This window comes from Cervus canadensis, chromosome 12, assembly GCF_019320065.1.
Source record: "Cervus canadensis isolate Bull #8, Minnesota chromosome 12, ASM1932006v1, whole genome shotgun sequence".
Classification (NCBI taxonomy): domain Eukaryota; kingdom Metazoa; phylum Chordata; class Mammalia; order Artiodactyla; family Cervidae; genus Cervus; species Cervus canadensis.
The window spans coordinates 21,651,453-21,679,409 of NC_057397.1; the positions used below are offsets into that span (position 1 = coordinate 21,651,453).

The 27,957-nt window shown below is 43.2% G+C and overlaps 1 protein-coding gene across 1 annotated transcript in view; it reads left to right on the forward strand.

Annotated features, from left to right (window-relative positions):
* The first annotated feature begins 19,503 nt into the window (after nucleotides 1–19,503).
* The window catches only part of XKR4 (XK related 4), a 303,357-nt gene continuing 294,903 nt past the window's right edge, over nucleotides 19,504–27,957 (forward strand). The window contains exon 1 of the mRNA XM_043484188.1: nucleotides 19,504–20,368. Within this exon, the coding sequence (XP_043340123.1) occupies nucleotides 19,575–20,368 (794 nt within the window). The 5' untranslated portion in view covers nucleotides 19,504–19,574. The remainder of the gene's footprint in view (nucleotides 20,369–27,957) is intronic.

Genomic DNA, 27,957 nt, shown 5'->3' on the forward strand with positions numbered 1-27,957 from the left:
GTTTTGCTCAAACCAGTTTGCATCATGCTTTCTGTTTCCTTCAGCCAAAGCACACTAATGAATGCAGCCTTACAGATATCTAAGAAAGAGCCACACGGCTACTTCCTATTGGTGGTGGTCTTCTCAGGGTCCTCTCACTTTTTCTTTGGAATTTTCTATGTCAGAGAGACCTTGACTCTCTTTATTCAAGATTTCAAAAGTAACTTAGCCAAATGCTCTGTGGAATTCATCATCTGCCTCTTGAAGGACTTTGAGAATCAGTTAACAAATATTGATATTATTTACTGAACATGTACAATGTGACAGCTGCCCTCTCTTCCAAAAGAGCAACTCTATTTTTACCTTTGTTGTTTTCAAACTGTGGTGCTTGAGAAGACTCTTGGGAGTCCCTTGGACAGCAAAGAGATCAAGCCAGTCAATCCTAAATGAAATCAACCCTGAATATTCATTGGAAGGACTGATGCTGGAGCTGAAGCCACCTGATGTGAAGAACTGGATAACTGGAAAAGACTCTGATGCTGGGAAAGATCGAAGGCAAAAGGAGAAGGTGGGTGACAGAGGATGAGACGGCTGGCATCACTGACTCAATGGACATGAGTTTGAGCAAGCTCCGGGAGATGGTGATCAGGGAAGTCTGGCATGCTGCAGTCTGGAGGTCGCAGAGCTGGACACAACTTAGCGACTGAACAGCAACAACAATCCTCAATACACTTATTTGAAGAAATTATTACACAGTTAAGTATAATATATGAATTGTTGACATAGTCTAACCTCCTCATCTTAAATAATTCCTGGTTCCTGATGCAAAGTCCTGTGGTCTTCTGTTACACTCAACTCAAATTGGTTGTCACTACCTTTGGTAATTTACAATTTTATTGTTTTTCCCAGGCTTTAATTATCCAAGTTGGTTTGGTCTGTAAAAATTGAATCAGAAAGCTAACAAGAACTGACTTTCCTATGAAATTTCTAGCACTTCCTATTTTCAGACAGGCTAGAAATACCCTGTGAACAGCCTCTCTCAGAAGATTTGGCATCTGCCTCTTGCTGTGATCAGAAATAAAAGTGTAGAGGTTGGAGAAATTAACTAGAAAAATAAACCTGAACTTTCAAATATCAGATGCAGACCCAGCTCTTGCCTAAGCTCTCTTGATTTTTCCCTAGAGACCAAATGTTTGTCCTGACCCGTCCTGTTTTCACAACCGTCATTTGCCTAATAGAAAGTCTATATGATGTGAAAACACTAATTCCAAATTTGAGATGAAAACTTTAGTTCTTAAAAATCAGATTCAGGATTGATTATTGACTGACCATCTCCCATAGGCTATAAGTTTTCTCCCCAAGAGAAAACCACAAGGTTTTCCTGGAAATTGATCTTTCTCTGTGTCCTAATAATTCAAGTGCTTTCTAAGAGGACTGAGAAGACTCTTGAGAGTCCCTTGGACTGCAAGGAGATCAAACCAGTCCATCCTAAAGGAAATCAATTCTGAATATTCATTGGAAGGACTGATGCCGAAGCTGAAGCTCCAGTACTTTGGACCCTTGATGCAAAGAGCTGACTTATTGGAAAAGACCCTGATGCTGGGAAAGACTGAGGGCAGGAGGAGAAGGGGGCGGCAGAGGATGAGATGGTTGGATGACATCACTGATTCAATGGACATGAATTTGAGCAAACTCAGGAAGATAGTGAAGGAAAGGGAGGCCTGGCATACTGCGGTCCATGGGTCACAAAGAGTCAGACACAACTTAGCGACAGAACAATAACTGAGAGGATCTGAGTAGACAAATCATGACATGATAATAGCTCTTCATATAATTTCCCTTTGTGCTACTACAGTAGGGCCGGGAATGGATTTTAACTCCATTTGCTGGAGTATAATCTGGTTACTTAGTATCAGTGTTCATTATACTAAACCTCTTTGTTGTGACCTGCTATGTGCTCTGTTTAATTAATGTCTTTCATTAACTGTGTGTCATATTAATTCTCTTCGATACTGGATTTGATTTTCATGTGTAAATAAGCCCTGCTTAGTCTATCTGTTTTCCATTACTAATAAAGAATACTTTCCATCAGCAACCGTGTGGATTCCTCTACCACATCTGCCTGATTGATCTGTGTGTCCACATTCATTATGGGTCAATAACATGCAAAATGCATTTTCACCTTAAAACCCACTCAAATATGACCAAGTTGTAAGGGTGGCAAATTTGCTCTTTAATTTTAGAGATTGTCCTTGGGGATCATAACTTTTCAGAAAGGAGAATAACTTCCAAGTTCCAACCCAGGTCCCCTGCATTGGCGGTCAGATTCTTTACCACTGAGCCACCTGGGAAGCCCAGCTTTCTCCTTTACCTACACTCAGAAAACAGGCATCTCTCTTACTGACCAGGATCAGATCACAAGGACCAAAAGTGGTGTGAATTGTCAAAATTGATTATTCCATTAATCCGACAAACTTTGGTTGAACACCGTCTAAGTGTCCAAAATGGTGATCTGTGTATTGATCTGCAGGAAGTGAGCACAGTGATGCCTTAAGTGAGCCCAGGCTTTGAGGTTCACTTGGCCATGATTTCATGCTGGATTTGTCACCTGTAAAAAAGCTGTAGATGCTCCCTTGGCTTCATTCAGGGAAATCAGTTGACTTCCTCAAGTTCTGAAAAGCGGAAAACCTAATCCTACCCTTTGAAGAACAAAGTCAAATTGACCTTCATGCCCTTGGACTCCATGACAGCAGGGCTCAACCAGAACCAGACCGTCTGTGAGTGAAGCACGGTGGTGTGGTTTATAACTTGCCTCTTCAGAAACGTACTTGAGTTGAATACAAGTTGTGACATTTGTTCAGTAATTAACCCCAGGGCTTTCAAGTTCTTGGGAGGTTGTAATGGTTGGGCAGTCCACACAGCCTTCATCAAGCATACCTGGACCAAATTTCTCACTGGAATCTGCTTTCTGAAAGTTATTTCATGGGAGACCACAATTCTCTTTGTTCTTGTTATGTATGAATCAGAGAATGAGATCTAACAAAGTTTAGAAAATAAAAATTGCACTGGGCAGAGAGATTATTTGGTAAGCTTTTTAATGCTATTTAATTTAATTATTCACATTAATCCTCTGTACATTTCCAATATAGCTATGTAATTCCTTAGCATTTTCCCATTGTCCAGATAATATCTATATATTTCGGTGGATGTTTTACTAACCAATGTCTGCTTATTATCACTTTTTAAAAACTGTCATGATTCAGTTTAATTCAGCTGAATTCAAATTCTCCTGAGACTGTTTATGTAAAAGATGATCACCTCTTCATTCTTCCTGACAAGTGGTTTATTATATTTCCATGATTTATCTGTAACATACACCCAAGCATTTTGGAAGCAGCAGAAACATTAAATACCTATTATAGCCCTGGCCGAGTGTGTCTGGGTGGTTTTGTTTATTTGAGGACTTGGTTTTATTTTTTTGTTTGTTTGTTTGGGAAGTGCAGTGTGAGAGAAAAGAGAACTACTCCAGCATTGCCCATTTTAATTGTTAAGCTTAATCATATCTCTTTATTAGAAGCATTAAAAAGAATTTAAATTGACATCTAACTTATGAAGAAGTTAAGCTGAAATGCAAAGCCAATGGATTTTTCAATTACTCCCAGTTTTTAGTGGGGTTGCCCTGATGGCTCAGATGGTAAAGCATCTGCCTGCAATGCAAGAGACATGGGTTCGATTCCTGGGTCAGGAAGATCTCCTGGAGAAGGGAATGGCAATCCACTCCAGTATTCTTACCTGGAGAATCTCATGGACAGGAGAATTTCTGTTGACTAAACAACAACAAGGTTTTGGTGGACCCACTTTTCACCAGCCATCTTGAGTATATGCCATTTGGACTCATGGTTTTGAAGATTCTTCTGTTCCTATATGCCTCTCTTCTTGTGAAATAATATCATTACACACAGTTCAGCAAACATGCCCAACTGTTTCATGCCTCTCTCTTCCCAAATTCTTTTTGCTCTTTGCTGAATGCATTCCTCACTCTGCTTGACTGATGAATTCCTGCTAGACTGCTGGGGCTCCTCATCAAATACCATGTCCTCTACAAAGTCATCCTGATTCCAGAGGGTTAATTACACGAAACCTTGAATCCTTATTCTATTGTGTCCATATTGCTAAGATACTTTTCATACAGAACCACTAATATATGTATCTATTTGCCACACTGGATTTTTTGAAAGAATCATTTACATCTTCCCTACCTTCATCTCCCTCTAATCAGTGCCAGGTTTATTGTATTTATAGACAATATAAATAGACAATTATAAATACATAAGTCAAGTTATTGTCCAAAACTGTTGATCTTGTGGCTAATTTTTATAGCAGTTTCACAGCCATCACCTAAAGAAGATATAATAGCTCCAATTTCTTTTCAGGTGAGGGAACTGATGTTCAAGAATGTTATTCAGAGAAACAACATTCCCAAGGGGAAACCCCAAGAAGTCCAGTCCAGCATGAAGTCACAGCCAAGCAGACCCCAAAGTCCAAGCTCATGTTTGGTACCACTGTGCTCACTTTCTGCTGATCAGTACCTGGATTGCTCTTTCAGACACTTAGACAGTGTTCGACCAAAGTTTGTTGAATTAATGAAGTAATTGGTTTTAACACTACACACCATTCTTGGTCCTTGTGATCTTCTCATTGTCAATAAGAAAGAGGCCTGTCTCTAGAAATAAAAGACCCTGGAAGGCAGATCTACTGCACCTAATCCCCTGGAGTAGGTGCTGTGGGAGTAGGAAGCATGGGGTCCACAGAACACAGACCACACCTTCATGATGGTCACACAAGCAAAGACCCACAGGCTAGAGGGCATGTGTGAGTTAACTAGCTACCCGGTGGCAGCGGGCCTAGTAGAGAGAGCTTAATTTTATGCTGTGGAGCTGACAAATGCTTTGGTTACTACGTATTCCCTCTGCTGTTTATCCCTGGGCATATTAGTCTTTCATTTTCCTGATGGGCATATTAGTCTTTCATTTTCCTGAATTTCCTTCCTTATGAAATAGGACCAACTGTTGATAACCTGTATCCCCTTTGTCGTAAGTCATTGTGCCTTAACTTGCACATGTTTCAGATCTGAGGCAGTATTCTTGCCTAGAAAATTTCATGGACAGAGGAGCCTGATGGGCTACAGTCCATGGGGTCGCAAAGAGTCGGACATGACTCACCATCATGGGGCTCAAGGGGTGAGATGTCTAGTGGAACTTCTCTCAGTTCCGAAGTGTGACATGAGCCCAGATCCACTGCTAGCCTAACCAAGCTCTGGGCCTGTGGTGATGAGAACCCAGGAAACTGTGGGATGAGGCACCCAAAGCAGACAGTCCAAGCTACACTCATGATCCTCCTGAGAGTGCCCCAGCGGCTGGTTCTGAGATGTGGTGATGGGAGAGGCCCCTGCAGAGAGCGCAAAGAAAGAGGAAACCGAGGAAAGGATTCGGAAATACTGTTGGAGAATGTCTTTCTTGTATATAAGCTGAAGCCAAAACACTGGCTTGAGTGAAGTTGAAAGTGTTAGTTGTTTAGTCATGTCCGACTCTTTGTGATCCCATGGACTGCAGCCCACCAGGCTCCTCTGTCCATGGGATTTTCCAGGCAAGGATACTGGAGTGGTTTGCCATTTCTTTCTCCAGGGAATCTTCCTGACCCAGGGATCAAACCCAGGTCTCCTGTACTGCAGGCAGCTTCTTTGTCTGAATGAGGTTGCTGCTGCTACTGCTGCTAAGTCGCTTCAGTCATGTCCAACTCTGTGCGACTCCATAGACGGCAGCCCACCAGGCTCTGCCATCCCTGGGATTCTCCAGGCAAGAGTACTGGAGTGGGTTGCCATTTCCTTCTCCAAGGAAATGAGGTTGAAGACCATCTAAATCTTGTCCTGGTAATGCTGGCTAAAAGAATCACATCACAATATTTTTCTATGGTCTGTGAGCCAGAAAGTGAAAGTAAAAGTGTCAGCCACTCAGTCGTGTCTGACTCTTTGAGACCCCACAGACTGTAGCCCGCCAGGCTCCTCTGTCCATGGACTTGTCCAGGCAAGAATATTGGAGTGGGCTGGCATTCCCTTCTCCAGGGGATCTTTCCAACCAGGGATGGAACCCAGGAACACACATCCATTTTTCTCTATTAACCAGGAGCCTCAAATGCCACAACCACAGACAGGAGGATCCTGAAATACACTGCACTTAGCACTCAGCTTTCCTGGCTCCTGATACAGACATTTCAGTCTTACTACCCCATCTCTTGATTAGGAAACTTAAGGTTCCGTATTTTCAGAACAATGCAGAACAGTGACAGACCTCAAAAACCATAAAAAAGAACTTTAAGGAGATGATTTTGTTGAACTTGGAATCAATTGATCTGTAGTTTTGCTAATCATAAATCAGAGATAAAGTCAATCTACTGGCTTATTTCAAAGCCAATATCCTCATTAAAAGCCAATGATGTTGCTTCTCTATTAAAATTGCATTTTTGTGCTTTTATTAAAAATACTCATTTATTTTAAAATAGTGCTATTAATTTCCCCTTTCTTTTGTGTTTTAAGAACTTTTCTACAAAAGAAAATACTGTTGGAGTTCAGCGATAATTTTACCTGGTATCTGGGACAATTAGAACACAAAACTTCCAAACAAAGTATTACTCCCACTTAACCAGGTAAACAGCATTGCAATCATGTCACTGGATTATGTGAAGGTGCAAAGAGAAAAAAATAGAAAGGCAGAGAGAGAGAGAAGAAGAGGGAAAGTGTATTAAAATCATATCAGTTCAGTCGCTCAGTCATGTCCAACTCTCTGCGACCCCATGGACCGCAGCATGCCAGTCCTATATTCGTAAAATCATATGAACAAAGTCTATAAATGTACTAAAGAAGTACTATAATTCTTTCCTTTAGTTGATCATCAAACTCTATTATATGCTACTTTTTTATAAAAAATTACTTCCAGTAAGAATATGATTTCTTACCATTTGATAAAATATAAGTAGGAATTATGACATATAAAAACATTTTTCTAACATTAAAAGACCTGGGAAACAGATTGGAAAGGTTATTATTACATAAAATAAGGATACTATATTATTACAGTAATAACATAATATATATAATAATAATATAATATCTGACTCTGAAAGTATATCTTTCATCTATAAAGCCATGTAACAAGAAAATCAATTTATTTCCAATTTGTTTGCATGACCTATGACTTGGGTACAGTGGTACAAAAATGCAACATACAAATGCATATGCACACCCACATACACACACCCACTAGCATCCCTCCTTTTATTAAATTAATAGTTTTCTTTTGATCTTTCATGTTTTTCTCCCTTCTTTTTTCCAACTTGGCTTTTCCTTTCCTTTGCAAACATGTCAAAATATGTTTGGTCAAAAGTACATTGAAGAAACAATGGTGTGGGGGCAGTAAATAGAAGAAGCTAAAAGAGATTCCACTTTCTGATGCACCACCTAAAGGGTAGTTCGGTTCAGTTACTCAGTCATGTCCAACCAACTCTTTGCGACCCCATGGACTGCAGCATGCCAGGCCTCCCTGTCCATTACGAACTCCCGGAGTTCACCCAAACTCACGTACATTGAGACGGTGATGCCATCCAACCATCTCATCCTCTGTCGAGTCCCCTTCTCCTCTTGCCCTCAATCTTTCCCAGCATCAGGGTCTTTTCCAATGAGTCAGCTCTTCACATGAGGTGGCCAAAGTATTGGAGTTTCAGCTTCAACATCAGTCCTTCCAGTGAACATTCAGGACTGATCTCCTTTAGGATGGACTGGTTGGATCTCCTTGCAGTCCAAGGGACTCTCAAGAGTCTTCTCCAACACCACAGTTCAAAAGCATCAGTCCTTCAGCTTTCTTCACAGTCCAACTCTCACATCCATACATGAGCACTGGAAAAACCATAGCCTTGACTAGATGGACGTTTATTGGCAAAGTAATGTCTCTGTTTTTTAACATACTGTCTAGGTTGGTCATAACTTTTCTTCCAAGGAGTAAGTCTTTTTATTTCATGGCTGCAGTCACCATCTGCAGTGATTTTGGAGCCCAAGAAACTAAGTCTGCCACTGTTTCCACTGTTTATCCATCTATTTGCCATGAAGTGATGGGACCAGATGACATGATCTTAGTATTCTGAATGTTGAGCTTTAAGTCAACTTTTTCACTCTCCTCTTTCACTTTCAGCAAGAGACTCTTTAGTTCTTCACTTTCTGCCATGAGGGTGGTGTTATCTGCATATCTGAGATTGTTGATATTTCTCGCGGCAATCTTGATTCCAGCTTGTGCTTCATCCAGTCCAGCGTTTCTCATGATGTACGCTGCATATAAGTTAAATAAGCAGGATGACAGTATACAGCCTTGACGTACTCCTTTTCTTACTTGGAATCAGTCTGTTGTTCCATGTCCAGTTCTAACTGTTGCTTCCTGACCTGCATACAGGTTTCTTAAGAGGCAGGTCAGGTGGTCTGGTATTCCCATCTCTTGAAGAATTTTCCACAGTTTGTCATGATCCACACAGTCCAAGGCTTTGGCATAGTCAATAAAGCAGAAATAGATGCTTTTCTGGAACTCTCTTGCTTTTTTGATGATCCAACAGATGTTGGCAATGTGATCTCCGGTTCCTCTGCCGTTTCTAAAATCAGCTTGAACATCTGGAAGTTCACAGTTCACATATTGTTGAAGCCTGGCTGGAGAATTTTGAGCTTTACTTTGCTAGTGTATGAGATGAGTGCAATTGTGCAGTAGCTTGAGCATTCTTTGGCATTGCCTTTCTTAGGGATTGGAAGGAAAACTGACCTTTTCCAGTCCTGTGGCCACTGCTGAGTTTTCCAAATTTGCTGGCATATTGAGAGCAGCACTTTCACAGAATCACCTTTTAGGATTTGAAATAGCTCAACTGGAATTCCATCACCTCCACTAGCTTTTTTCTTAGTGATGCTTCCTAAGGCCCACTTGACTTCACATTCCAGGATGTCTGGCTCTAGGTGAGTGATCACATTATGATGATTATCTGGGTCATGAAGATCTTTTTTTTGTACAGTTCTTCTGTGTATTCTTGCCACCTCTTCTTAATATCTTCTGCTTCTAGGCCTTCTAGAACTAACACCCCAAAAAGATGTCCTTTTTATTATAGGGCACTGGAATGCAAAAGTAGGAAGTCAAGAAACACCTGGAGTAACAGGCAAATTTGACCTTGGAGTACAGAATGAAGCAGGGCAAAGGCTAATAGAGTTGTGCCAAGAGAATGCACTGGTCATAGCAAACACCCTCCTCCAACAACACAAGAGAAGACTCTACACATGGATATCACTAGATGGCCAACACTGAAATCTGATTGATTATATTCTCTGCAGCCAAAGATGGAGAAGCTCTATACAGTCAGCAAAAACAAGACTGGGAGCTGACTGTGGCTCAGATCATGAACTCCTTATTGCCAAATACAGACTTAAATTGAAGAAAGTAGGGAAAACCACTAGAGCATTCAGGTATGACCTAAGTCAAATCCTTAACAATTATACAGTGGAAGTGAGAAATAGATTTAAGGGACTAGGTCTGATAGACAGAGTGCCTGATGAACTATGGACAAAGGTTCGTGACATTGTACAGGAGACAGAGAGCAAGATCATCCCCAAGAAAAATAAATGCAAAAAAGGAAAATGGCTGTCTGAAGAGGTCTTAAAAATAGCTGTGAAAAGAAGAGAAGCCAAAAGCAACGGAGTAAAGGAAAGATATACCCATTTGAAGGCAGAGTTCCAAAGAATAGCAAGGAGAGACAATAAAGCCTTCCTTGGTGATAAGTGCAAAGAAACAGAGGAAAACAATAGAATGAGAAAGACTAGAGATCTTTTCAAGAAAATTAGAGATACCAGGGGAACATTTCATGCAAAAATTGGCTCAATAAAGGACGGAAATGGTATGGACTTAACAGAAGCAGAAGATATTAAGAGGTAGCAAGAATACACAGAAGAACTGTACCTAAATGGTAAAATGGAAACAAATCCACAATGAATCCAAATTCAGGTAGTCAGGTAGTCAGATGATTACATCGTTATGACCTCCTCCCTGCAATGTTCTGGTAACTGTGTATATTGCTTCCTGAAGGCTGCCGTAACAATTTACCACAAACTGGGTGGCTTAAAATAATAGAAAATTAATTCTCTTGTAGTTCTGAGGACAGAAGTCTGAAATCACAGTGTTGGCAGGGCTGTGCCCCCTCAGAAGAGTTAGGGGAGGCAGGTTTTCTTGCGTCTTCCATTTTCTAGTGGCTCCTGGCAATCGTTGGCTTGTGGCCATGTCACTCTCTTCTGCCTTTGCTTTCACATGACCCTCTCCTCTATGCCTCCTTTCCTTCCCTGATAGGGATATTCTTACTGGATTGAGCATCCGCCTTAATCCAGGGTGATTTAATCCCAGTCTTAAAGACGCCTACAAAGATCCTATTTCCAAATAAGGTCATTTTCCAAGGTTCCAAGTGGATACTGATTTTGAGGGGATGCTATCCAAGCCACTACAGTGTAGGGGAGTTTCTCAAAAGGCATGGCTCCAGAGGATCCTGTTCACATAGAGGTGTGGTGCCCACCACTGCACCTTCAGCCCCAGCCTTCTCATCAGGCTGTCCTCAGTCTGTCCACTGCCAGCACACCGGAGCCGTGGGGTCAGCCCCCTGGCCCCCTGCACTTAGCTGGATTCCCCACCAGGGCCTCCTCTGCTCTGCCCTCCAGGCACCTGCATACAGGTGGAACAACTCACTGCCAACCGGTACCGTCCGCTCAGCTTGCAGACGTGCATCTGTCCTGGAGCGGCGGGGTGCAGCCTTTGCTGAGGTTCCGCTGTGTCTGTCTCACCCTCTGTACCAAGCTCATCCTGGACAGGCTGTGCCACGGCGGGCTGACTTGTTGTGAAGTTTGTAAGTTGATCTCTTTATTAGGACATTTTTGTTCTTTCTACTTCTCCTCCTCCTCCTCCCTTTCCAAATTCCAGCTGATCTCTCACCAAAAGTTTGCCTCCCTTCTTCCTTATTTTCTCTCCTTTGTCTTACATGAACCCTATTACCCTCTGCATCCCTGAAGCCCTAAATCTAAAAACATCAATGATGTATCTGCATCAAAGAGAAGAAAGACTCCAAGTTTCGAAATAAAATTAGAATAAAGAACCCTTGCCTTCAGCTTCTAATGTTCTTGAATGTGGGAGACCCTCCCACAATATCTTTATAAAGCTCTCATTTGTTATTCTAAGTTGTTGAATTTATTGGCATAAAATTGTTTATATCACCCCTCACCATCCACATGCATGTGTTTAGCTCTGTGACGTTTATCACCTGGGTGGGTTCATGTAGCCACCACCATGGTCAAGATACAGAACAGTTTCATCACCAAGGGGTCTTTTTCTAGCCACCACCACCATCCTTAACCCCTGGCAACTAATCTTCTTACCTCCATTTTTAAATGAGATCACTTGAAAAATGTTGTGTAAAGAAAAACCCCATAGCATGCATTCTCTTGGGAATGTTTTGTTTTTTTTTTCTTTTCCACTCAGCAGTAATTCTCTGGAGATTCACCCAAGTTGTTCCCCCCATTACTGGTTTATGTCTTTTAACTGCTGACAGGCATTCCACTGTGGAAGTACCCTGGTTTGGTTAGCCATCTACCTATTGAAAGATGTCTGGATTGTTTCCAGTTTGGGGCTATTATGAATAAAGCTTCCATGAGGATTCCTTTTTGTGTGAAGATAAATTTTCACTTCTGTGGGACAAATACCCAGGATGACAACTGCTGGGTCTTATGAAGTTGCATGTCTTATTATCCATTCAATGTCTGTAAACATTGAAGTGATGCCCCTCTTTCAGACCTGATGAGGTATTTTTTATACCCTTTTTTCCCCTCTTTTTATTGAACAGTTTTGCTTGTAAATTTATTGATTTTCTTAATCATCCCAAAGTACTGATTTTTTTTTCAATTTTTCAATAAACTTAGTTTTAGAATAGCTTCAAGTTTACAGAAAAGTTAAAGAGGGCACTGAGAGTTCCTACATGTGCCTCTCACTCTGTTTTCCTTCTTATTAACATCTTACTTTATGCTCATTGCAACTAAGAAACCAAGACTGATGTATCACTATTAAGCAAACTCTGATTTTATTCCAATTACTCTTGTGTATTCCTAATGTCTGTTCTAGGATCCCATTTAGGATTCCACATCACATTTATTTATTTTTATGGGAAACATTATTTTATTTTTTTTAATTGAAGTATAGTTGGTTTACAATGTTGTGTTAATTTCTGATGTCTAGAAAACTCACTGAGTTATACATATATTCTTTTTCACATCCTTTTCCATTATGGTTTATCCCAGGATATAGAATATAGTTCCTTGTGCTATATAGTAGGATCCTGTTGCTTACCCATCATATAGACAATAGTTTTCTACATCACATTCATTTATTGCGTCTCCTTAGGCTCCTCTTGGCTGTGGCAGTTTCTCACTTTTCCTGTTTTTGATGACCTTGACAGTTTGGGGGAGAATTGGTCAGGTATTTTGTAGAATGCCTTTTGGCTGGGACTTGTGTAATGTTTTTCTGAAAGGAAACCTCAGAGGTTTGGTGGGAAGAAGAAGACAGAGAAGTCCTCCTCCCATCTTATCAGGAGTATCTGCTATGGCCATGATGTTTCTGCTGATGTTGACTTAGGTCACCCAGCCACAGGATGTTTCTAGGCTTTTCTGCTACAAAATACTCTCCTTCTCTTCCCGTTCTCTATAATTTGACAGCAAGTCACTAACTGTAGGGCTTCCCTGATGGCTCAGTGGGTAAAGAATATGCCTGCAATGTAGGAGACATGGGAAACACAGGTTCGATCCCTGGGTCAGGAAGATCCCCTGGAGGACAAAATGGCAACCCACTCCAGTATTCTTGACTGAAAAATCCCAAGGATAGAGGAGCCTGGTGGACTACAGTCTAAAGGGTTGCAAAGTCAGACAGGACTAAGCAAGCAGTAAGTACAGGTCACAATCAGGAGAGGGGGAGGGGAGGAGTTGAGCTCCTTCTGACGGGGCTCCTATACTTTTATATTCTCCTGCTTTCCCCTCGAGCACCAGCATGTAATACAAATAAAACTTTTTCTTATTCAATAGTATTGTGTTGATTTCTGTTTTTTTGTTGTTGTTGTTTGTCTGTTTTTAAATTTTCGTTTAAGTGCTAGTAAGGAAATGATGTGTTTTCTGCTTTTTTGTTGCAAATGTACATTCCAACTATGTCAGGGTCAAACAGGTTTTTATTTGTTGGCTTGGGGACTTAATCACCATTTACCATTTTGTTCTTACGGGAAAATGTTTTAAGACCTAAATGACTCACTAACACACTTCAGAAACAAAACACAGTGCCCTGACAGAGGCTATTGTAAAAAAACCCAGGGCCCCTCTCTTTCTTTCTGCATCAGATCTAAGCCTGTGTCCTAAGCTTTGGAGATACTTCGTTCCAAACCCTAAATTGCATCCCATTCTATTTCTTTTACTCAGCCCATGTTGCTATGTCAATTTGAAAATTAAAATATTTAGGCAATTCAACCTCTAAATCCCTCTCACCATTCTTGGTAATTGTATCCCTCAGCACTTATCTGGTCCATCCTCAACTGACTTCTAATATTTAAATTCCTTAGTGTTGCTCTAAATTTTGTATAAGGGATGGGGAATACGTGTAAATCTATGGCTGATTCATATCAATGTATGACAAAAAATAAAAAAATAAAAAAAAAAAGTCTATTTTTGTTGACTTTTTTTTTGTTTTTAGCATTTCAGAAGTCTCTATGCTTTTGTAGCTCTAGCCTTTTGAAAGCCACTGTTGTAGTTCTAATGTCTGAACAGGTGCAGACAGCTTGTCTGGGAAACTTGTCCCAGAAGTGAAGTGAATGAAGTGTCCTAGAGTATTTATCAAATTCCTGCTAATATGGCAGACACAGTGCTTGGCCCTGGGTACAGAGTATACGTGATGTGCTGGCGGACCACCACAAATCACCAAGACTCTTGTACAAAATTCCTTACCTTTCTGCTCTGTTAGCAGAATGAAAGTGAAAGTGAAAGTCGCTAAGTCATGTCCGACTCTTTGCAACCCCCTGGACTATACAGTCCATGGAATTCTCCAGGCCAGAATACTGGAGTGGGTAGCCTTTCCCTTCTCCAGGGGATCTTCCCAACCCAGGGACTGAACCCAGATCTTCCACAATGCAGGCAGATTCTTTACCAGCTGAGCCACAAGGGAAGCCCAAATGGTCATTCTAAAATGGAAAATTAATCATGTCTTTTATTTTAAATGCTTCAGGAGACTTTATAGTTTTGGGGGAAAAACCATACTACTAAATATATATATGTGTATATATATATAATAGATAATAAGGATCTACTGTATAGCACAGGGGACTCTTCTTAATACTCTGTAATGACCTATATGGGAAAAGAATCTCCATCTTGGAGAAATAGACATGAGAGTCATTGGCATACGGGGGGTATTTTAAAACATAAGATTTCATGAAGTGATTGAGGGAGCAAGAGTACACAGAGGAAAATTTGAGAACTGAAACTATATAAAGACAGAGGAAATGATAAAGAATTAGCAAAGGACCCAGAATTAGCTGACTGCTTGGAGCGAGCAGAGAGAAAGGAAGAGTGTATGGTGTAGTGAAAGCCAAGAGAAGGACACATTTCAGTGAGCAGGGAGTGATCAACTAGGGCAAATGCTGCTGAAGTGTTCAGGTAAGATGCCGGCTGAGATGCTTAGTGAAGTGGGAAAAGGTGGCCTCCGACTTGGTGAGGGCAGTTTCAGTGGGTGGTTGTTGGTTTATTTGAGTGCATTCAAGAGGACAGGTGAACAGGAATTGAAGAAAGCCAGGTTAGGCAACTCGAGAAGAAGTTTGTCGTCAAAGGTTTCTGAGACATGCAGTGGTAGCTAGAAAGGGAACTGGAATCAAAGGAAATGTTTTTGTTCTGTTTTAGTGTTTTTGGCCAGCTTTGTTTCTTAAGTAGTAAAATAATAGTGTGTTTGAATGGATTGGGGGTAATCCAGAAAAGAGGGAAAACTGATGATCATGGAAATTAATGTTGAATAGTGCTCTTGAGCAGGGAGGGGACGGGAGTTGGTGAACAAGTGAAGGGATCCCCTTGGGGAGGCGAGGGCATGTGGGCACAGATGCCAGCCGGTGGTCTGGGGAGGTGCTGGGAGCCTCGGGAGCTCTATTCTGTGTGGTTAACTCATTGTTCATTCTCAGTGAAGTGGGAAGCAGTCATTAGCTGAGAGTAAGAAAGCAGGAGGTGTTAAAAGTTTGAGAAGGGAAAAGAAGAAAAGAATAATTTGAAAGTGTAGGACAGGGACTTCCCTGGTGGCCCTGTGGTTAAGAATCTGCCTTCCAACACAGGGGATGTGGGTTTGATACCTGGTTAGGGAACTAAGATCCCATATGCCAGGGAGCAACTAAGCCCACATGCCACTGTTAGAAAAGTCCTTGTGTCACAACTAAGACCCAGTGCAGCCAAAATAAATTGTGTAGAACACCAGTGGACTGGGAGGACCCTATGTGATTCACTGAGCAGCCCTAGGCTTCCTTCAGGTTCACGGGCTCACATCTATGGGAGCTGGTCAGCATGGCCACCCTTTCTCTAGACACAGCCAGTTGCACAGGCTCAGACCTGAAGTCAGAGCAGGGCTGAAGCCATGTTGATGTTGAGCAACAACAGAAATGGAGATGTGTTCCAGAAACTGCTGATGGGAATTGACCATGGGATTTAAGCAGGGCAAGGAGAAAGGTGAGGGCGTGAAGGGGTTAAGGGACATGAAAGCCTGGCAGAATTGAGTTCAAGGGCAGTGAAGGGACTAAGCTGACCATTTACAAGAAATCAGTCAGAGCAGAATGCTTGAAATTGAGATTATGAACCTGTTTAGCGATGGCGTGGTTCAGGTTATAACAACAAGGAAGGGTCTCTTAGATAGGATGGAAGACAAGATCACTGGAGGAGAGGGGATCACAGCACTGACAGGCCAGGAATCTGTATTAAAAATCATCTGATTCTGATGCAGGAGGTCCAACAGCTGTGCTCTGAAGAAAGCTTATTTAAGGGAGAGTTGACTAGCTCAATGTAAAGTTTTGGAGTTAAACCAGAAAACGTGAAGAGATGGAAGAAATGTGAAAAATATTAATTGAACTTTGTGTATTGTGAGTGCAGGGCATGGTGTCAAAGAGTTTGCCTACATCATTTTATTTACTCCTAGCAACAACACTGGATGCTAGAGATTGTCATCATCCCTAGTTTACAAATGATGAACCTGAGGGCCAGGATGGTGGGGGAGTTAAATAATATGACTCAGGACACCTCTGAGTCTAAATTCTGAGCTTCTGACCTGTATATCCACGTACCTCGGCAGATCCAGTGATGACAATACAGCAGGTGATTTTAGAACCCTCATCCTGAGATGTGAGTAATAGACTCAGGAGGTAAGAGATTCTTAAGAACACTATTATACGCAAAGCACAGTAATATGCATTATTTCATCCAGTCCTCATATTAATCCTGTTTATTGAGTGATTTGCTCAGATTGGGAGGCCAGTAAGGGGAAGAACCTCCTACTCTGACCTCCAACTAATGTACTCTTCCCATTGACTTCCAGCACTTTCCAGAGATGGTTCAGACAGAAGCTTAAAAAAAATCTAAATGGTTTTGAATAAATGTACTAATAAGGAAAGTATTACTAGTTATTTCTTTTTTAGAACCTAACAGGATAAGTCTCCTAATTCCTGTTTCCATGGGAACATTAGTACAGAATGCAGCATTCTTTCTGTTGTGGAAAGTTTTTTTTTTTTTTTTTTCTATAAATCCATGCATTCATTCAGCTAATGTTTATTGAGTGAATTGTCTGTGCAGGCGCTGTGCTAGAGGCAGAGAATACAACTGAATAAGAAACATCCCTTCTCTAGAGGAAGCCTGAGGCAGGTCCAGACCTCCAAACACCAGCTCCTCTGCTGGCTTTTCATACCTGGTGCAATGTAATGCCTTGCACATGACCTAGAATATACCTCATCCCTCAGGACACAGTTACCTGAGAGATCATTCCTCTCCCCAGTGCTGTGGCACAAGGATCAGCTGTAGTGCCCTGGAGATGCACTATTAAGATTTGGGCCTTGGGGGAAAAGAACTGGGGTGTTTTCAAAAAATAAATAAACAAAAGGGATGGTCCTACTTCAAGAGGGTCTAATTTAAAAAAAAAATTATGTATTTGGCTGCACTGGATCTTAGTTGCCACAGGCAGGTTCTTCTTTGTGGTGTGGGGTCTTTTATTTTTTAATTTTTTTAGTTGCAGCATGCAAACTCTTAGTTGAGGCAGGTGGGATCTGGTTCCCTGAACCCTGAATTGGGAGCATGGAGTCTTAGCTACTGGACCACCAGGAAGTCTCCAAGAGGGACCAATTTTAAATTTAGATTTAAAACATACCCTTTGCTTGGCCATCTAACTGGATCTGTGGTCCTGCATTGACCCTTATTCCCCATTTGGCCACCCCTTGTGATAGAAATACTGGATTTGTACATGCCAGGTAATGTTTATGGGCTCTTGGGCCCAACACCCTCCTGCCAGACTGTCAGGCAGAGTTCACCATAATGTGGCCCAGGGCAGGCACCAGTCTATAACAACAAAGGGTGAGGGTGGGCGAATCCCACTTTGATGAGGTTGGTGCTCAAAACAGCTGATAACTGTAGCAGGAGACATCTGGGGCGGCTATTTCTGCATGCAGAGAAATGTGTGCACATCTCCTTCATAATGCTACCAATTAAGAATGGTGCACATACTAGTTCAGACTAAGCCTGGTGTCTGCAAGTTAGCGCGAGGGTGTGAGGTTTTGCCTCCAGATTTAGAAGACCACGCTGGTGCTCTTCGTGGCGGGGTAACACGTGTTGCCTCACTTCCCTCTGGGCTTAAAACATGTGAGTCACAGTATAATTTAAGAAATACAGTCCCCTTCTCTTATGTTTGCAAAAGTTAAGTGAGACAAATCAGACTAAGTTTTCTTATCAAAAAACGGGCGCGGAACCCTATATCGACTGCATTTCCAAGTCTTTTCAATCTTCCATTCTCTATACTGTTAATATAATAACTTGGTGATCACAGATTTAATTTATTCCAGTCATTTCTGGAGTGGCGGGACTACACAAGCCTGAGACTCCTGTCGCTTTAAGAGCAGGTAATTGTCCTCTGGACCGGGGAGGTGGCGTCAGCTCCGGGCTCCGCCACTCCTCTCCCGCGGGCCGGGCCCCGTTACCTACGGCTGCCGCCCCGCCCCTCCGCCCGCGGAGCCCCGAGCCGCCGCCAGGGGTGCGGCGCTTCCCACCTGCAGGAGGACGCGGCCAGGGGCCGCCGCCTGGCCCGCCGGTCTGCCTCTCCTCCAGACTTGGTCGCTTCCCGGCCGAGGAGGGAGCGCGGGGGTATCGGCCGGGCGGCGCGGGCCTGGGCGGCGGAGGGCATCCGAGCCGCCGCCTCCTCTTCCCGAGCCTGGGCGTCTGGCCTCCCCTGAGAAGCAGCAGCCATCGGGCCGCGCGCTCCTTCCCCGAGGGCGCGGGCTCGGGGCTCCCCGCGGACCGGCGGGTCCTCCGCGCCTTCGCCGGCTTTCCCCGGCCGGGCGCACCCACTGATGCTGTCGGCTTTCGGGGCCCTGGTGTCCGAATCGAGCCCAGTCTCCCAACCCTCGCCGGCCCCGGCTGCACACCCAGCCCTTCTCCAGATCTCCGTAGCTCAGAACCGAACACAAAGAGCCCCGTTCCCTGCCACACCCGCCGTCCCCACTCTCCGCCGACCTCCGCGCCGGCTGCACGCGGGGACCCCTCCTCTCTCCGCGCCCTCCTGCCCCTCCCCGGGGTCGGTCAAATCCACCCCGCGTTCTCCGCAATCCCGTGAGCCGAGTCCCTCGACCGTCTCTCTCCATCAATCCTCCGGGCCCCGGGGACTCGCCGCCCCCACCCCCATCCCCATCCCGCGGCGCTTCCCGGCCGCGGCCCCTCCTCCGGGGCCCTCCTCCTCTCTCGCCCCTCCCGAGCAACCGGGGCGGGAGCGGCGGCAGCTGGAAGAGAAGGATGAGGTCATCCTCTCGCTCGGAGTCAGCTGGTGGAGGCGAGGAAGCGGGAGGAGGGAGCGCGCGCGAGGGGAGGAGAGGAATGTGCAGGTCCGAGGAGCGCCGCGGCGGCCGCTGCTGCTCCTGCTGCTGGCGGCGGCGGCGGCTCGGGCGGCAGCCGCGGGGCCGGGACGGCAAGGGGCGCGGGCGGCGGGCCGGGGCGCGCGCCGGGCGCCGCGAGCAGCTTGGCTCCGCGCAGGCAGCCAGGCGGCGCTCCTGCCGGCTCCGGGCGCGCCGCTAGCCCGGCCCAGCGCCCAGCCCGGCGGGCGAGCCGGCGCAGGGGCAGGAGGAGGGGAACCGCGCGCCGGGAGGGAAGCCGGGGCGCGGCGAGGAGGTGGCGGGAGGAGGAGACAGCGCGGAAAGGTGCCACATAAAGGAGGGCGCTCCTCCGCGCTGGAGGCATCATGGCCGCTAAGTCAGACGGGAGGCTGAAGATGAAGAAGGGCAGCGACGTGGCGTTCACTCCGCTGCAGAACTCGGACCACTCGGGCTCGGTGCAGGGACTGGCGCCCGGCCTGCCGTCGGGGTCGGGGGCCGAGGACGAGGAGGCGGCCGGCGGCGCCTGCTGCCCGGACGGCTCGCGCTGCTGCTGCTGCTGCTGCTGCGCCGGGAGCGGCGGCTCGGGCGGCGCCTCCGGGGGCTCGGGCGGCCCGGGCGGCGGCTCCGGGCCGGGCTCGGCGGCGCTGTGCCTGCGCCTGGGCCCGGAGCAGCGGCGCTACTCTCTGTGGGACTGCCTCTGGATCCTGGCGGCCGTGGCCGTGTACTTCGCGGACGTGGGCACGGACATCTGGCTCGCCGTGGACTACTACTTGCGCGGCCAGCGCTGGTGGTTCGGGCTCACGCTCTTCTTCGTGGTGCTCGGCTCGCTCTCGGTCCAGGTGTTCAGCTTCCGCTGGTTTGTGCACGATTTCAGCACCGAGGACAGCGCCGCGGCCGCCGCCGGCTGCACGCAGCCCGGGGCCGAGGGCAAGACCGCGGTGGGCGGCGGGGCCGCGGCCGCGGAAGGCGAGGCTCGCCCCTCCACGCCGCAGAGGCAGGCGTCCAGCGCCGGCAAGGGCCACGTCGCCGCCACCAACAGCGGCAGTAACAGCAGCGGGGCCGCCCGGGCCGGCGGCAAACCCAGGTCTGCGTCCTGTTCCTTCTGCATCTGGCTCCTGCAGTCACTCACCCACATCTTGCAGCTTGGGCAGTTCTGGAGGTACCGTACCAGGGGTAGGGGGACGGGGACTGGCTGCCGCTACCACATGCCCACCGCTTTGCTTTTGACGAGCCCCATTTAGGGTTGCCTTGGTGGCAATCCTATTCACACTCTTGCTGGGGTTTTTTGCTTGTTTGTTTTTAAAACTGGGTTTTGCATTTTTAAATTTGCAATCAGAACCTAGGGTGGAGAGAAGTGAGAAGCAAGGGAAGGGTAACTAAGTGGCTTTGAGCACCCCATCCCTTCCGTCTTCCCTCTGCTTCACTAGCTTCTCTCTTCATACACTACCACCCTCCCTCACCACCCCTCACACATTTTTAGAGATACTGTTTCATATTGTTTCAGCGAGGAGGAGAGGATTCCGACTACATCTTCTAAAAAAAAAAAAAAGAAAGAAAGAAAGAAAGAAAACCCTCTTTATGTTGGGTTTGAGATGTATGTTGCAATTTGGATGGCTTCTTTTGTTCCCTGAGAAGAATCTGCTGGTTCTAGTTAGATGGGAGTTGTTGCTGTTCAAAAGTAGCCACATTTTAATGATCACCGCTAGAGAAGTGCTTCAAGTAGAGAGCTTAGTAGGGACACACTTGTCTCTTTTTGAGACTGCCTATATCTATGTCTGTATTTATAATCATCTCCACATAAGAGCAAGTACACTTTATTGGACTGCTGCTGCTGCTGCTAAGTCGCTTCAGTCGTGTCCGACTCTGTGCGACCCCTTAGACAGCAGCCCACCAGGCTTCCCCGTCCCTGGGACTGGACTGAGACTTACTCTAATGGTGCACTTCCTGATTATCTTGCAACATTCCCATATCTGATTTCTTGGAGAATTAAGAACCCTTGGAAAAGGGTGGTACACCTTGTAAACTTTGATCACACTTGGCATCTTCACTGACTTGCTTTTCTGCTTGTCATCTGATATGCCAACTCTTTACATGGATACCCTTTCCGCTTACAAACCGGAGTACAAATTGGAATTTGTACTCCCTTTGGGCAGAGGGACTCATCATTGGAGATGTCACTGCCTGGATTTAGGAATATAATGAAGCAATCTGCTCAGGAACACGTTCCTCTGAAATTTGTATGTTTTTGATGGCTTTTTGAAGTGATATTTTACAGCTACAAAAATTCTTGGTGTTGAAGAATTTAAATGCTAACATCCTAGAGTTTTGCTTTTGGGGTCCCCCCCTCTTTTTTTTTAAATTAAACAGCTTAGTAAGTATAAGTAAAATAAGGAAACTCCCTCACAAGTGCACTGGTATGGGGCTACATTCTGCTATGCTAGTGTCCTTTACGATTTCATTTGTAGCTATTTTTGTGATTAAAAAAAAAAAACTACAAGTCATTAACTATGCTAAGTTATCCTGTGTGGAAACAACTCAGATAATTTGTGGAACAGGACTGAAGATATCCCTTTCTTTATGGTGAACTGTATAGTGTTTTCATTGAGAAAAGCATGTGTGATAATTTTTCAACCTTTTCCAGGACCATTGTTTTGTGAAGCAGGGTAAACATTGCATAGATAGTGACCCTTCAAATTGAGAAACTTTTTTTTTTTCCAAGCAGATACTACCTGGAAAAGTGCTATATGATTTGCAGTCAGACAAATTGATTTTGGAAACCTCCATACTTTGGATTTAAAGGACTTTTAAAAAAGTCACTTAAATGTGATAACTGTTATTTCCCATGGTTGACTACTGCAAAGACAGCTTGGTGCCTTCAAGTCTGATGAAGAACTCAAATGCTTGATTTAATTACTGAAATTATTTAGTGGCTGGGATTCATATGATTAGCAGTTTTAATCTGATAATGTGGTAAATGAAGCTTAACATTCCATTTGTTAACTTCTGCAAACTTCATGCAGGATTTGAAAATCACTCTCTTTTACCTCTAAAATTTCTAGATTTATGTAAAGAAGGCAAACACTTCTCAGTTCCATTAACTGAAGAACTATCTATATTTCTTACCAATTGATACTTGATGAAAAATTGAGTGTCAAATTCTAGTTGTTTTTACTGGACCTTCTAGACCAAACATTTTCCCAATTGAAAAATGATGTTGAATATCTCAGAACATAAAATGCAGAAAGTGAGAAATAATTAGGAAAAGAAAAAGGCCTCCCAGACACATCTCAGTGAGACCATTGCTACTGGGTCAACTGACCACACAGCAAAGCTATGGGTAGTGGGGCAGAATGGGTAAGGTTCAATTCAGAAGGAAAATCACAGGCTGTAAGACAAATGCATTAACCACCCCAACCCTTGGAGAAACTGTGGGCACATAGGGTTCATTTTTGCTAAGCATTTCTACAATGTTTTCTATAAAGGCTCAGAAGTTTATTCTGCTAACACATGGTCATTTGGGAGGAAGTAATACTGGAAATGGTTTTACATGTTTGTCTACTTATTCAGAATAATCATTTAATAATTCATGTGTGAGTTGTCTAATCTTAACTGTTCCTGGATTCTGGTTAAGATATTTGGAGGATGGTGGGGTAACTTGGTGGAAGCATGATATCAGACTCAACCTCATTTTCTCCTGATAATGTTAAAAACAAAGCAAAAAAACAAAAACAAAAAACGCAAACTTTAACTTAATGTAAGAAATTAAAATGGGGTCAGAGAGTTCATGGAATTTAACACTAAGATGCATTCTGAATTGTTACAACTTCTCTGGGTGTAGAATATTTGCACAGAACTTGAGGGTATAGGTGCATCTTTGATAATAAACTGCTGAAGTGCAGTTCATCTCAGGTTGTTATATTAGACAATTATCTTTAATTGCCATGGTTCCTTAAATTAGGAGCATCTCTATGCTCTTTCTGGCTTTTCTTTTCAGTGCATTTTACACAAAAGTTGCAGAAACACCAAGGTGTGAATGGCTCAAAGCTAAGAGGTCATTACTCCTTTTAAACATGCTATTTTCTAAGATCAATAAAATAGATTTTAGCTAGGTTGGTAACTGCCCATTGTATTTGCATGGAATTCAAGTTATTTTAGGTAAGGGCCAGATTCTAAAAGCTCTCTGTAGACAAAATCCTTTGAAAAACCATCAAAGTGTTTGCTTGTTCAGAAATAGCTATTTGAAACATTTTGGACAAGATTTGCATGTACTCATACATTTATTACAAATGCAACTGCTGAAAGCAATGCTACATATTCATTTTAATTAAAGTTTGCTAATGGGAAATTAATGGCAGCTTTTAAGTCGCAGGAGTTGATACTGGGAAAGAACCATTGAAATAATGAAGTGAATTTTTGCTACCATGTGAAGAGAGCAATTGTGACTTTAAAGGACTGGGCCTGTGAATGAATGAGGAAGTACTTTTCTTCTATGTTCATGTCATATGATCCCAGAAGTAACTAAGTGTGCAGCTCACTGTGGGAATTAGAAATGCCCAATCGGACAGCTTTTAGTTCTCATGAGACCTGTGATCAGTTATATCGAGAAGTCATCCTCCTTTAGAATTTATGACTTACTCTTAAAATTTGACCTGAATTTCTCTTACACATGTGCATGTGTAGTTATGCATGTATTTTGTTGTCTTCTAGCAAATAGGCATGTTTCAAATGATAACTCGGTGGATGATAGAATGGGGAATATTTTTACCATTTTGGGTTTTGTTTCTGAATATCTTATCATGAGAGTCACCTGACGGAAGAACAGCTTTCTTGGGTTTCTCATGCTTGATCCCCCATCAGGTGTTAGCATGTGTTCCATGTTCAAGTGCATGGGAAAGTGGCAGGTTAAACAGAGTTAAGCAGATCTCTTCACAGTAGGACATCTCTGAGCCTTTACTTACTAAGCTGTTGTGAAATTGTCAATAACTTTTTAAAGGCACATCTATTAAATCCTTGTAATCATGTGGCGTACAGAGCTCTTTGCAAAATATTGTTCTGGCCAAACAAGAATTGTATTAACAAGAGTTTTTACATGGTACTTTTTTCTTTTAAAATCTACAGAAATTTTTGTATTCATCTTGTCTAATCATTAGTACCTCTATATATATTGGAGAAAACTGGCTCAGAGAGATTAACTAACTGGCACAAGATGACCCAGCTATTACGTGATGTATCTTGGAGTCAAAACCAGCCCTGTCTTACCCTAAAGTCTGTTAACTTACTGGTTCAGTTAGCTACCTCCAAATGCCAATTTGGATAATGAGGACAACAGTGTATAAAAATGACAGTTACCTTCACTAAAGTTGGCAATGGCTTCCCCAAGTAGCTTAGTGGTAAAGAATCTGCTTGCCAATGCAGGAGATGCAGGTGGTTTGATCCCTGGGTCAGAAAGGTCCCCTGAAGAAGGAAATGGCCACATACTCCAGTATTCTTGCCTGGAGAATCCCAGGGACAGAGGAGCCTGGCGGACTACAGTCCATGGGCTTGCAAAGAGTTGAACCCAAGTTGGTGACTGATCACGCGTGTGCACGCACACACACACACACACACACAAAAGGTTGGCAAAGTTCAAGAGAGAACTAAGTTTAGACAAGTTGGGGTTTTTCCCTAATAACACACAGTGGTTCAATGGCAGAGTAGAGGCTGGAGCGCTGAGTGTCCGCCCAGTGTTTCTCTTCCCACACCACTTGGACATGCTGAGGATGTTGCACTAAAACCCAACTGAGAAACATGATCTTGTAGTGGCATTCATGATTAAAAGGCATAATGTCTGTGAACAAGCACAGAGTGCTTTGTCAATGATGAAAAGTTCTAGAGATAAGAAATGGGTAAGAAAGTAGCATATTGGGTATAGCTTCCACTATTGAAAAAGTACTTTATTGATTCTGAGTTAGTTCTGAATTCTGATGTAGGTCATGCAAGATTGGTGCCCTTTCCTGAGTTAATGGAATGGTCATTTCCCTTGTGTCTGTGTTCTGTCTACTGCGTATTAATTTATCTCTTAATCTATGTTGAGCACTTGCTGTGTGCAAGGCACTATGCTAATTACTTATCTCCCCAAAATGAATAAAGTACACATCTTCTTTCAAGAAATCTACTGTCTGACTGAGGAAGATAGAATAGTAAACAGACAATTTCAGTACAGGAAAATAAGCACTGTGATAGAAACAGGAAGCTCAATCCACCTTAGTGGTTCAAGACTCTGGTGCAGATGCTTGAGCAGAGGTTTTGGTGGGAAGATCTGCTATCTGAATAAAGTGGGGTGTTGGCTGTGGAGTCTTGGATATAATTCTGTGTAAGGGCAGAGAGGCAAGAAATGACACGGCAGGTTAAGTGTGCTTTGAACAGAGAATAATTGTGAGATAGTAGCTGGAGATGAAGATGGGCTAGACAATGAAATAAATTTAGTTTTTATTCTGAGGGCATTGAGAAACCATTGAAGGATTATAAGGGTGAGGAGTGAGGACTGTTGAAAAGTGTTCAAACCTTGTTTTATTCAAGGAGGGGCAAACAGTTGAAATGTTCAGAGGATATGTCATCAATTCCTCTGTAACTGGATCGTATCCCTTTCATTCATAAAAGTTCATTGATTTTAAAGAATTTGGTGTGGACGTAATTGGAGCAAAAGTTGTAATTTTCATGCAAGAGTTGTTTTTTTTTTTTTTTTTTTCAGAAAAATGGCTTGGCTGAAATTAACTGTATTTATACCAAAGTAAGTTCTTGGCAAAAGTTTGTTGTGTGTTACTTTTTGAAGAGATTTTTCCTTAAGATACGGTGGGCTTCACCTTATTGAAATCCACAGAACATTGTTCATTACATTTGGAGAACACTTCAATTTTCAGGGAGTTGCCATGTTTTCTTTCTTATGTAATCGTCAGATTCATCTTTGAGGTAATACTTTGATTTTGCTTTCATTTTGCAATTTCAATGTAGAAATTGAGACAGAATTTTGAATGTTTCCCTCTTTAGGTCATGTGGCTCTGCATAGATCCTAGGCTAGAATTCAATATTGAGGTGGGAGAGATACTAAAAAATAGAAGACTACACAGATATAAATATCTTTGTAGTAAATGCAAAAGCTGTAATTTTTCCATTCACTTGAGCTATACACTTATAAGGGTAAAAAAAAATGTTATACTTATTACACCCCATGAAATTGCAGTCTATTTTCACAGAGCAGTTGGAAGTAATATCTATACAAATGGGTGCTATCATTTTTGAACAGTGTCCACAATTCTTGGGTCAGTAACTTTGAAGGTCTTTCTTCAGTCACTTACAAAAAAATTCCTTAATGTTCGAATACCCAAACACATGACTTCTATTAAATATGTTCTGTATTTTTTACAGTTTGAATGGAACAGTGTACTTATGAGTTTAAGTAGCACTAGTCATTGAGTAACAGGTAAATAGAATGATTTCCCATTCTATGGAATCACGGGCTAACCTGATGAGCACATTTCTTTGACTTGTTTTAGAATTTGAACACATTCTAAGCTGACAGAAGCAAGATTAGGAATTAGAATTGGATTTATTACTCAAAAGCACTATCAAATATAAGGTGCATTGTGGTACTAGTCATGAGAAAGTGCTTATAGGTATAATCTTGTAAAACAGTTGAAATATGTTGATAAATTTCAAGGGAAAAAACATTCAATAATTCTCAACAGGAAACGTTCTCTTGAATGGCATGTGTAATTCTGACCACCATACCACGTGACTCCCTTCCAGTTAGCATGGCCGGTCAGGAAGGAGAATCATACAGTTACTCCAGTCACTGTGGGACTTAACTTGTATAGGAGCACACGTCCAGTGAATATTTGCTCATCTGTGAATGAAGTGGAGAGGTTGTTATTTCTTCTTTGTAAGAGTGAAGCTGCACTTCATGCCTTCTTGCTTCTGGGTTTCTAATGCCACAGTGAGTCAGAAAAGGTGCGATGTAACAAATTGCCCAGCTCTTTTGTAGATTACCAGTGCTAGGGAAGTGGGGTTGAATTTGACAAAATGCTGGCTATCCTCTGATAAAGATGCAGCTAGAAACCCATCTTCACTGTCCTGTTCTTGCTGATAGAAAAGTCAGACTGGGGACGCTTTGGGATGGATATTTTTCACTTAATTCTTACCTACACTTGACCTTCTGAGGATATGCTTTATACAGAATGATGTTTGGTATTTTTGGTGCCCCTGTTTGTCTACTCCAAGAAAGACTATAGCTTCTACTATTATAGCCTCCACCACCATCATCACCATAATTCTTATAACCATGAAATGTTGCTTCCATGTCCAGTATATGTGCAGAACTCACATGATAACTGAGCGCAAGGGGAAGAAAAGTTGGGTTAAAATGGAAATGAATCAATCTGGGAATCCCCTAGAGGCAAGAGGTGGTCTGAAGACGCCATTAGATCTTTTCTAACCCTAAGATGCTATCTAGGTTGGTCATAACTTTCCTTCCAAGGAGTAAGTGTCTTTTAATTTCATGGCTGCAATCACCATCTGCAGTGATTTTGGAGCCCAAAAAAATAAAGTCTGACACTGTTTCCACTCTTTCTCCATCTATTTCCCATGAAGTGATAGGACCAGATGCCATGATTTTAGTTCCCTGTCCATCACCAACTCCCGGAGTTTACTCAAACTCATGTCCATTGAGTCGGTGATGCCATCCAGCCATCTCATCCTCTGTTGTCCCCTTCT